Consider the following 12,475-nt stretch of genomic DNA (forward strand, 5'->3'; position numbering starts at 1 on the left):
TTCACTAAAAATTAGTGGACCTGAGCCAGCAAGGACTGAGTATATCTGTGACTGACTGTGTTCTTCCTACGCAGATGGCGATCCGAAAGCTGCACATATGCGTCTCCGAACTGAAAGTGTGGGGGTCAGATGCGTACCTTATGGCGAGTGTTGGGGGTGTGAAACCATTCAAATATGTGATTTCTTGGCTTAGTAGTTGGGGTCTGATGGCTCTGAGTCAGGTCTGCAATATTTGGGTTGGGCTTTCTTGTTGTCCTAATTGCTATATTTGTGTTGGGTTTTCTTGTCCTGATTTCTCCAAGAGGTTTTACCTTGGTAATTTTTTGGTTCAGAAACTTAAATATATAACCCCGCTTAACTCAGACAACTACAGACCGATTACAAATGGACCTTTCCTGGGCAAACTGATAGAAAGAGCAGCATTCACCCAGATGTCACAATTCATTGAAGATAATTCAATACTTTCAGACTTCCAGACAATATTCTGTCCAGGAACAGGCACAGAATCTGCCCTTGTTGCCATCTGGGATGACCTTAAGAACACAGTTTACCAAAACGGGGTTGCTGCACTACTTCTCTCGAACTCTCAGCTGGCTTTGACACAGTTGACCATGACACTCTAATACAAAGACTCAACAAAGCTAACAGAGGGGACTGCTCTCAACTGGATCACATCCTACCTTCACAACAGGACTAATGTCGTCCATACCCCCCTTTCTGTTCCAAACTATGCTCCACAAAACAGGGGTCCCTCAAGGCTCTATCAACTCACCCATGCTTTTCAACATTTTCATGTAGTCGTTACCGGCACTGAGCAATCAATTTTACCTCACGTGCTATAACTATGCAGATGAGACACAACTACTCTTTAAACTGGAAAGCCCCAAAGACATTAGAAACTCATAAATTTTCAGTTGTCTCAGAGCCGTGGATCAATGGATGACATGCAGCAATCTCAACTGAATGCTTCCAAAATGAAAATACTCACGTGTGGCGACTGCAAAAATTATGACCCACTCACCGTTTAGCCTGATGATCTGGGAACACCACCTAAAGCATCAAAGGAAGTAAGAAACCTCGGAATTACCATGGACTTCAAGTTATCAATGAATGCCCAAGTGGACAAATTAGCAAGATCAAGCTTCGTTACTATAAAAACTCTATGACGCATCTTCTACCACTTGGGATTTCTACACAAGGTCCAGGCTACTATCTCTCTTGTTCTATATTAACTCGATTACGCCAATAGCATCTACCACTGATCACCTTTAACAACTATGAAAAGACTACAACAGATTCAGAACTCTGCTGCCAGACTACTCTTACATACAAAGCCACAAGCCCACATCTCCCCTGCCTTGAAAGCCCTACATTGGTTTCAGATTGTCAGAAGATCCACATTCAAGCTGCTTTGTATCAACCACAAAGCAGTACATGGAACAGGACTGCTCATCAGGAATAAAATCACAAAATACATTCAAAGGAACCTCCGCTCTAGATTGGCACCTCGCCTCAAAATCCAACCATACAAGAAAAAAAACATAGGTGGCACATGCTTCTCTGTTCAAGCTGCCAAACTATGGAACTTTTTACCCTCAAACATAAGATCCAATGATAGCTACCTTATCTTCAGAAGACTAATCAAGAGTTGGCTCTTCCCCCACATAACCACCATACTCAAACATAAATATACAGCATCTGTATAGACGCATTTGTTTGGATTATAGACATGTACCTACATATGTGTATTGCTTTGTATAAACGTGTATAATTAGGTTTTTAAATATAGATATTTGTTAGTTTTGCTTAACAAATGTACATATTTCTTATAGTTATATTATTAATGTTTAACCTGTGTATAGGCGACTGGCTAAATAAGTAGATTTTTAAATAAATATGTATCTACAATTGCTTCACTATTAGAAAAAAAAATAAAGTACAGCAACACTTGAAAGTCAGTTTTTTAAATACAAGTTAAATCTACATATACAACCTTCCTCATACATACCTTCTGTGTACCTACTTATATATGTTTATTACTTTGCTTTTAATTCAGCATCTCCAATGCACTACCCTATATCTCACCCTATACCTCTCAAAATAACCTCAACTCGGACTCATCTCACACCTCATTCTACTACTCTCTCCAATGCACTACCCTATACCTTTCTCAATATATCCTCTACCTGCACTCTCTCACTCATCCCAAGCCCCATTCCACTACTATGATCCCCAAAATAACCCTTTCTAGATTCTTGCCTCCTCTACCCCTCCGTGTATCATCTCATAACTCTTTTAATGTTCAAATCTCCCAAACAAGCCTTTCTAAACCAGTCTCTCCGACTATTCCCCCTCCATCTCTCCTTTACTCATCCCAAACCACCTCCTACTGCTATGAACTCCCCCCAAAAACTTCCTAAACACTTCCCTCTTCTATCTCTCCACTATTCCTTTTCAATCTAAATAACAGACTAACATGTCCACCGCTCAAATTAATTTTTATATTTCCCTACACTACTTCCCCACTAATCCTGTTTGGGTTCCAGAGTAGTGTGCTACCCGCTGAAAAGCGTTTAAACACCTCATCAGGGGTAGCAAGCGCTAGATAAAAGGCAACCCTTCCCTCCTCTATCTGTTTCAATCCAAATAACAGACAAACATGTCAACCGCTCAAATGTATTACATATTTCCCTATACTAATTTATATTTCCCTACACTACTTCCCCACTTATCCTGTTTGAGTTCCAGAGTAGCATGCTACTTGCCGAAAAGGGCTTCAATCCCTTATCAGGGATAGCAAGCACTATATAAATGCAAACCCTTCCTTCTTATATCCCTCCACTATCCTTCTCAATCCAAACAACAGACTACCATGTTCACCGCTCAAATGAATTTCATATTTCACTATACTAATCCTTTTTTCCGGAGTAACATGCTACCCGCTGAAAAAAACGCTTTGACATCTCGTCAGGGGTAGTAAGGGCTATATAAATGCAATTACAATTGTTTAGAGATACCTGCATGTTCCTTTGCGATCCAAACCTTTACAAGAAACAAGATAAGCGGTTCCATTCTTCTTCGGATGGACAATCTATCGGCCATTCGATAGATCAATCATCTGGGAGGTACAAGACCAAAACCTTTAACCGAGCTAGCCAAAATATTTTGGGAGTTTTGTCTTCAGAGAAAGATTTAGTCCCAACAGAATATCTCCAAGGGAATCTGAATACGGTAGCGGATTGGAACTCCAGACATCTTCTGGATTCATGCAACTGGTGTCTTTATCCATCAGTATTCTGAAAACTTTTTTCCAACTTGGTCCCTTGTCAATAGATTTTTTCGCTTCCTGCTTGAATATCCAAATTCCTTCTTATTACAGTTGGAGACCAGATCCTCAAGCCTTAGCGACAAATGTATTCCTTCAAAACTGGTCCCGTAAAGTGAATTATCCTCCCCCCCCCCCCCCCCCTTCATTATATCTCGAGTCCTCGCTCAAATTAGACGTCAGCAAGCAAAGGTATTATTAGTTACTCCACTCTGGCAAACCCAACCCTGGTCCAATACAGCCATGGAGTTATCTAAAGACCGACCCATTCTACTCCCTTTATTCTCAACATTACTTCAGAACCCTCAAGGACTACTTCAAGATCTGTTTCTCAATCAATCTCTCACCTTAGTAGCATGGATAATTTCAGGTCTTCCTGGTGGACCCCAGGTATTTTGTCTGAGGCTGCTCAACTCATCCAGCAATCTTGGGCCCCAGGTACAACCAAAACAAAACAAGTCAGCCTGGATGATTTGGAATAGCTGGTGCATGGACGGGGTGCAGGCTCTTTTTCAGCAGATATAACGTTGAAAATATTATTTTTAGCTTCCCAAGGAAAAGCTTATAGAACAGTCAACACTTACAGACAAACTATTTCAGCTGAACACATCAGAGTGGATGAAAAACATGTAGGTGAACACCCATTGATATGTCGTCTGTTAAAGGGAGTACTATTTTCAACACCTCCTCTACAAAATACAATTCAATGTGGGATGAAAATGTAATTATACAATTTTTCATCAACAACCTGATAACTCTTATTTATCACTCAAACTTTTATCTGCAAAATTGACTGTTCTTTTATGTCTAGTTTCTCTAAAATGTCTTTCTGATGTGAGCATTCTACGGGTCTATGCTGTACATTATATGTCTTCTGGTGTACTTTTCCAGGTTCATAGAAGAATTAAAAGAAACTTAATGTCTGTGTTCTATCACTATTTTCCTAATCAACCGAAATTACGTGTAGGAAGTGGTTTAAGAGAATACATACTAAAGACTAAACATTTGAGGATGTCATCTGCTCCCCAGCTTCTTATTTCATTTAGAACTCCTCATAATCCGGTTTCATTTTCTACCATAGCTCGTTGGGTCAAATGGATTGAGTTTGGCGTGCATTAACACCTTAGTTTTTAATGCCCACTCTACCAGAGGAGCTATGACTCCAAAGGCCTTTTGGGCTGGAGTGAGTCTAGATGACATCCACAAATATGCTGACTGGACAAATGTTTCCACGTTTAGGACTTTCTATTGCAAACCTGTTTCTCATGCTACTAATGCATTTTTTCCCTATGCTTTGAACAAGCATAATAGGATCCTCCAGTTCTTGAAATAAAATGGAGATTATCTTAATTTTAGTGAAAGAAAGTCTTGATTTTATTAAAGACACGGAGGCGAGTATTATCCCTCCTCATGGGCATTCCCTTTTTCTTTTCTATAGCATCAGTCTCATCCACCAACCCGATCTCTTAAGAAGGGATTTCAACTTCATCATATACTCGGGTCTCATCGATTTTCAGGGTTCTCAAATCCTTCATACCAGCATGGGCATGTGGATTAGGATAGTGACTTTAATTTTCTGTTCCCACAATGTTGTTGTCTTATGAACTGTCTAGAGAACGTTTTTGTCTATTTTTGGTTGTTTCTATTGTTATGATTACAGTTACAATATCCTTAACTGCTTCTGCAAGAAAAGAGGACTTGTTGCTCCCAGTCAAGATATTTATGGAGTTGCTTATTTATGATTGGTTGTTTACTCTTTGTGATAGCATACTGTAGTCTCTTTTCTAAGCATGCTGGGAGATGAAGTTTTTTCTTGGCTGCAAATCAATTAAAGGCAAGAAAAGAAGGGATAATACTCACCTCGGTCTTTAATAAAACCAAAACTTTCTTTCAATAAAGCTAAGAAAATCTCCATTACACTAGATGAAAATGTTTTGTGGGCAAAAGTTGTGACTCTGGGCTGGAATTTTAACTTTAAGTTCTGTGCATGGACATATAAGGAGTTAGTTAGTAGCTGTGGTGCTGGTAAGATAACAGCTTATGGTGTATATGTTCTCGAGTATATAAATGCAATGCTTAAAGAACTGGTGCTGCATTGAGGGTTCAGGTAAATGCATAACCTAAATGGTACGTTTCACAGGACAGGCTGCAGCAGCTCTAACATGCAGTGAAAATTTCTCAGAGAGTGGCGGAATTTTTTGGGCATTAACAAATCATCAGTATTTTCTCTCTGTAGTCTTCAAGGTCATGACTGAGCTGCAGTGAGTAAATGGAACGTTGCATCGCAGGGTTACAGTGAAAGTTGTAGTTGTCCTGGAATATGCACACAGACACACCATAGTTAAATGTGATGCATATTTGGTCTGGCTTTTTAAACATTTTGTACACTGGTTGTTTGAGCCAATACTTTTAAAAGACAAACTTACGAGTCTAGAAGCAACTTATGAGTCTTGAAGCGCGAAATGCGCCTGCCTTAAACAGTAAAACAAGGCAGGCTGGATTACGATCGCTCCGTGACCAAGGTACAAGGAGACCGACTTCGCGCTGTCACAAAAACACATTCAGGACGGCACACCTTCAGGACAGCACGGGCGCACACACACTACAGGAAGGATCAATAAGCGAGAACATGGCGTACGCTCAGGCTGACACTTGGTTACTTACGCCGGACACTAACTGCTCGGTAGACTAATAATAATTAAAAAAAAAAAGATGTATACAACCGTACCTGTAAATTTGATGGTGATGCTGTTAACTCCCGCTACACTTCCTCCGCGTTTCAGTATAGGTCTTCCGTCCGCGTCACAGCATCACCCTTGGCCCCGCCTACTCCTGGCTCCCATTGGAGTGCAGTGAAGTACCAGCCCATCGTTCTCCTAGCTGGTTGGCTAAATGATCCATCCTTCAGTTAACCGGATCATATGCTCGTAGCGGGTTAGCAAGTTAGGCTGATGCGCTTTGTGTGCTGTGTCATAAGGAAGGGTAATGAAAACTAAAAACAGACCATCGTGATACGGCATTATGGAGCCAAACATGGAAACAAAAGAAGGACAAGGAAAATCGCACCCTTTAAAAGGTTGTGGATTTTGAGTCCATGACAGGTAACAATTTAACATCTTATTAGCAGTGTTTCAATGGAATAGAAAGTGCAGATTCTCACCAAATTAAACGGAGGTGGTGATTCAGGGGAGGCTAAGGCATTGGTTAGGAGACCAGGATGTAATTAAAGATGTTCTTGTTGTGCAACTGTGCACAATAATACAGCAACAGTTTTGCCATCTGCAGCGTATTATTTTTGTCTATGCGTGTACAACATCATGGTACCCTTAAAAGTAACTTGCACAATTCATGTGGGCAATGTGTCTCTTCACATATGGCACATGAAAGATATTTGTATTTTCACATTATGCATAATTATTGGCACTTGGCAATTTATGAAAGAAACCTGCATAATGATAAACCATGATCCCTTTCAAGTTAGGTGATTGGCAGATCTGAAAGTAACATACAATCGCTTAGTGCATGCTAGCATAAGGAGTGATAGTTCAGAAGAAGGAAAGAGGCACTACATATGGGGCGGTAGGCTGCATGGAGAACGTTGAGGATGAGTTCATTCTTCAATGACATTCTGATTGAGGTCAAGCGATCCTACCTAACTGGGACATCCAAAGCTGGCCCGGAGACTCAGGAGTTCTGTACTGTTAGGGGTGTCCAATAGATTTAACTTTCCTTTGGTACTAATTTGGCTCTGGCTTCACACTGAAGACCTACTCACTGGGACAATTATAAACACAGTCATGAGAACAGAGGAACATCCCCAAAGGTAGGCATGTGTATACTGAAGGGGCAAGGCAATGTGACATTGAAAGGAGCACAGTACCGGACTAGATGTTTTGAAGATTGAAGCTGTGGCACAGTTATTGATGAGGGTTCACCCTGACAAGGGCCGATTATTCTTTGAATTAGTCACCCACCCTAAATAATAACCAAGTTCCTCATAGACATCATATGTAGGAATCATCTAAAGAAAATGCTTGAACTGCCCTATCCCTTCTAATTATGATACTGGTCTGGAAGGCTGCCTACCACAGCAGGAATATGAAATCAGTTTCAAGCTTTGACATGAGGCATTTCAGCGCCATAGTGAGTTACCACCGGGAGACGGTCTTGAGCAACATTCATAGCAGATTTTACAGAAAGTGTCGTATTACAGAGTGAATGAAGGACTTATAGCCAATGCAGCAAGATGTCACTGCTAGATACACTGGTGGACTCATGTTGCAGTCCTGACTTTGCCAAGACAAGAAGGGAAGACAACAGTTCAAATGACTTGCACACCAATGGTTACTAACTTTCCTTTCAGCATTTGATGCAGAACCTCTCACTTTTGATCTTACCCAGTGTAGGCTGAGCCAGCCCTAGAACTGGCAAGCATCTAGAGGCATTTCTAGAGCAAGCTAAAGTGCACAGACAAGCATATATTCTCCCATCACAAATAGGACGATGCTCATGGCAACCCACTGATTAAACAGGTTATGTTCCACAGCTCAAACCCAGTTTTACTGACTCAGTTATGAACATGCAGAAGTATTGTGCCTCCAGCAAATTCATGTGTCTTCCTTTCAGAATTAGATCCCAGGCCCCCAGTCAGCAGTGGTCCATCGTACACTCCCTTACCTCCTATGGAATCATCTGCAACTGCCATGAACTCCAGAGCAGAAGACAAAAATGCACGCAGACCATCAGGTGCATATGATGGACCCACTAGTCTTAAGTCAGTTTCTTTAGACCCGTCACCTGAACCTAATCCTCCCAATTCTTGTCAACCTTTAGCAGTAAAGAACGTTCTTCGGGGCTCAAGTCTTGGCTCTTCGCAGCAGCACCAAGATTATACAAAATGAAATGAGACCAAGCAGAGCAAAAAACGTGTGGTCCTTCACTTCCTCACTCCTGCAAACTTTTCTAGCTAGGCCTGCACCCGATCATGAGGCACCTCAAGTGCAGTCACATACAAAGCAAGACGATTTATCTGAGATGATTCCAAAGTGATATTTTGTAAGTTCACAGCCCTGTTTTTTAAACAAAATAATTAAAAACATTTTTTTTTTAAAGGATGGCACCCCTCACGACTCTTGGCGACATGCTTCATCATAGGGGCCACCTTCAAAAGTACCAGTACTTTAATAAGTGGAATGTTATAGTTTTATTTCTATTAAGGGTGCATTAAGATGGTATTAAGGCAGGGGAAAGCTATGACCTTATTTGAAAAGTTCCTGTCCTACACATGATCAAAAACAGAACGTTGTGGGAGTAGAGGTAACTATTATCGTTCCACCCTCAGTCATCCATTATGGTCTACAGTACACTTTAATGTACAGACACAATACCTTTGCTTTCTTTAGGATCTAGGTGTAATCCACACTTCTTCGCCTAAATCTATATAAAACTAAAGAACAACGTTTTCTAAACCAAACCTATTTGATTCTTACCAAATATCTGGCCCTGACAAGGAAAGGGTAAATATTATGAAAAATAGCGTTAATGCTGTATGGTTGCTATCACCATTCACATCTTGGGTATCCCTCAGATGTATATTCAATTCACTACGAAGCGTGGCACTTTGAGTTGATTGTCATCAACTAGCTATTGAATTTGTGTAGCTCTTATGGAGTGAGGGTCGTAATATCTGGACCCACATCATGCCATACGGTGCGAGTTCTGTGGATCACAATTAAACAGTTCATACGTTTATCAATATTCAATATCAATATTATTCTTTCAAGGCATGGTATATTGCTGGTTTGCATTATTGTGTGATTAGGAAGGGTCACAACACTGCAGGATCTTGCTACTTTACCTAGTAGAATTCAAGGTAGTTGGGATGATCGAGTTCTTTTACTGGTAAGAGGACTAGGGGTTTCTAACAAATATACCCCTACTAGTGGGTAAACATGAGCTGAATTGACCATAGAAAACCCTTTCATAGGACTTTTACATAAAGACATGACATGTTCTTTCTTTTTAATGTGGATAACCAGTTTGATGATGGGAAATATTTAAACAGCATGTGAATCTATAAGATACCAGTGATGGTATTTTATAGGACCAGGTGCCTCTGTGTGTGACCTCACCAACCCCCTCCTGCAGAACTTCTTTATGTCCCACCTCGTGTCTCCACTGCCTTCCCCCATTGTATCACCACACACACTGCAGCCCCTTTCTATGGTCCTACTCCACTTGAAGCAGCAGTGACCCTAAGAGATATAACTGGCAGAGGCTGGCTTGTGTGTAAAAATGTAAACCAGACCTATTGTTTGCAAATAGGAGAGATTTTATATATTTTTTTTTTTTAAGAAACACAAAAGAAAATTAGGGGAGGAAGGCAGCATACGTTTTAATATAAACTCCCAAGAAGGGGGCCTTAAGGGCGTGCACACTTCTTACCTTGTCCAAGTGCAAGAGGGTTGTTTAATAGTTACTAAACTGCCTTGTCAAGGGCAGAGTAGTATTTGTCCCCTTTCCCAGGGTCAAGAATTTCACAAATTATCTACCCTTGCATTACTCAAGACAAGGGTACTAACCACTTCCCAGTGGACCATGGCTAACAAGGCAGTGTGCAAACCTAAGTGGGGACTTTAATATTAACACCAGAAGGGCCGTCACATAGGCCTTCATCACCAGCAGGCTGGACTATGGGAACACACTAAGTAGGAATCACATCACGGCTCCTGAAAGACTACAGACAATACAAAATTCAGCGGCAGGAGTAATCCTCGACCTCCCCGGATGGACGCACATCACACTGCACCTTAAACAGCTACACTGGCTCCTGATCCAGAAGAGATGCCAGTTCAAGATGTTAACCCAAACATACAAAGAAAGCCCTGCTTAACGAAGGACCAGCATACATCAGCAAACGCATGACCTTCCACCAACTGACCAGACACTTGCGATAAGCCTCCTTCTTCCTCGCAGACACTCCCCCCCCAGATATGCTGAAGCAATAGCGGATGACGCTCCTTATCACACCTGCAGGCCAAATCTTGGAACAACCTTCCCATGAAACTCAGGACCGCCTCATCACTTCAGGAATTCAGGAAAGGCCTCAAGACCTGGCTGTTCGAATGAACAAATCACCACAAAGCAGCTAGCAACCCCAGCCCCTTGAGACTCTCATGGGTGATTCGGAATGCTTTATAAATCCTTTGAAGTTCACACCATGTGGAGGTAAACGACAAAGAATCTGCAGTTAGAGACCGTATCAATCATAAAGAGCGTTACCCTCTGTTGGATACTTGCAACTGCAGATTGCTCACTTGTCAATCAGTATCAAAGCAATGCCTCCTCCAAGGTGGAGAATCGATGGTGTGGACTTCCACCTGGATGTCCTCCCGGATGAGCGGGCGAATAACCCTCCACAGGGACTTAAGAATTGATGCAGGAATGTCAGGTGGTAGTATGGACATATAGCCACGTTGTTGCATTGCAAATGCTCCAAACAGGAACAACGTGAGCTAGGGACAGTCATGGCAGGTTTGCCCTGGATGAATAAACCAAAAGACCCTCAAAAGGATCATTTTTGGCTCAGGCATAACACTGTTATATGCAGAGGACAATTCATCATAATGAGGTCAGTTTTTGGACTGAATTTCCTTTCTTCACATTGGTGAACTCAAGATTAGATCATCAAACAGTACTATCAATGTATAAACTAGGGGCATGCCATCGGTGTAACCCCTCCTCTTCTGATGATGGATTGAGAAAAGAAGGCAGGGAGTGGGATTGACTGCCAAACATGGAAAGATGATATCACTGCTGGCAGAAAGGATGCACAGTTTCTTAGTTCCTGCATGTCAGGGAAACCCATAGCATACAATGGCTAAATTGACAAGGACTGCAGCTAGCTAATGCAGTGCACAGATGAAGTAGTAATTAAAAACCTAGTTTACAGCATAGACAGCCTCTGAGTACAACAATGTAAATGTTTGAAGGGAGCACGCAAGAAAAAGTTTAAAAGCAAATTAAGGACCCACTTTGACATAATGTCCTATGCCTGCCTGCCTGCTTGTTGCAGTACAATATCGCATTTGCTTGTTTTTCAGCTCCTGTGTGATAGAAGCCAGAAATGCCTAGACAGCAAGTCGGATAAGGAATGCATTTCCAGCACATTTATGTGGTGTTCTCTTCTCAACATCATCCAGGAAACATCCCCATCTGAGAGCCTATGCATCAATTACCACTGTGACTTCCACAGGGGATAAGGAGATCCATCTGACACAAATCAGAGTGGTGGCCGTCATCCACCACTGAGGTCTTGAACCGCTTCATAAGAAATACAGATCTTAACTATGATGCTTCCCCAATGTTGTGCTCACTGCAGGCATACATTCCTCTGTAATGCCTGCATGCACCACTGGGCGTGGGCCCAGGAGCCTCAGAACTGTCAAGCCTGGTAGAGTTGCTCTTGCTCAAAACTTTGAGTTCTTAGCTGAATGTCCAAGACCTGGTAGGGATGTGGAAAAGCCTTTAAGGCAACCATGTCCAAGATGGCCTGATAAAGGGTAGCTTCTCTAAAGGTTGAAGTTGAGACTTGAACTCACTGATTGAACCCTGCCCCAACCTAGCCTGCCTTCAATAGCTTCTTGAGGTAAGGAAATATATGGATACCCGACCTGCAAAGATGGGCCACAACCATTGACCTGACCATGGTAAAGACCATAGGGGCTGATGTAAGACTGAGAGGCAAGATTGTGAACTAGAAGTAGTTTGATCGCACCAGATCTCCAAGATACTTCTGTGGAACTGCAGGCCTGGTACATAAAAGAATGCTCTAGCAGGTATTACACCACAACTCCAAGATACTTGTTATAGAACTGCAGGCCTGGTACATAAAAGAACGCGGATCAAAGGGGTGTGCAGTTCCTAGTGGGAGGGGAGAAGGTGGTCTTTCTTCGTGATGCCCTCACACACCCCGAAGGATGTCATGCTTCATCATTGGGCCAAACTCCTCATCGGGCCGCTCTGCAATGCCCGACAGGCTCCCGTAAATGGGGCTCTTTGGCGGAGATCTTTTGAAGAAGCCGTAGGGTGCATGCGGATGTGATGCCCCGATGACTTGATAAACGCTTGTCAATTATTACTTACTTGCGG

At 42.0% G+C, this 12,475-nt stretch overlaps 1 protein-coding gene across 3 annotated transcripts in view; it reads right to left on the reverse strand.

Moving 5' to 3' along the window:
• Nucleotides 1-6,297, reverse strand: part of ADRM1 (ADRM1 26S proteasome ubiquitin receptor) — a 54,165-nt gene extending 47,868 nt beyond the window's left edge. The window contains exons 1-2 of one of the 3 annotated variants that reach the window (XM_085619762.1): nt 6,054-6,159; nt 1,022-1,050 (exon numbers count right to left, since the gene is read on the reverse strand). Coding sequence is in view for 1 of the 3 variants with exons in the window: in XM_085619760.1 (XP_085475886.1) it covers nt 1,022-1,050; nt 3,673-3,683 (40 nt within the window). In the remaining 2 variants the exon portion in view is untranslated. Of the gene's footprint in view, nt 1-1,021; nt 1,051-3,672; nt 3,833-6,053 lie in introns of those variants that run through there. The other 2 variants (XM_085619760.1, XM_085619761.1) reach the window with 2 other exon arrangements.
• Between the last annotated feature and the right edge of the window lie 6,178 nt (nt 6,298-12,475).

This window comes from Triturus cristatus, chromosome 7, assembly GCF_964204655.1.
Source record: "Triturus cristatus chromosome 7, aTriCri1.1, whole genome shotgun sequence".
Lineage (NCBI taxonomy): Eukaryota > Metazoa > Chordata > Amphibia > Caudata > Salamandridae > Triturus > Triturus cristatus.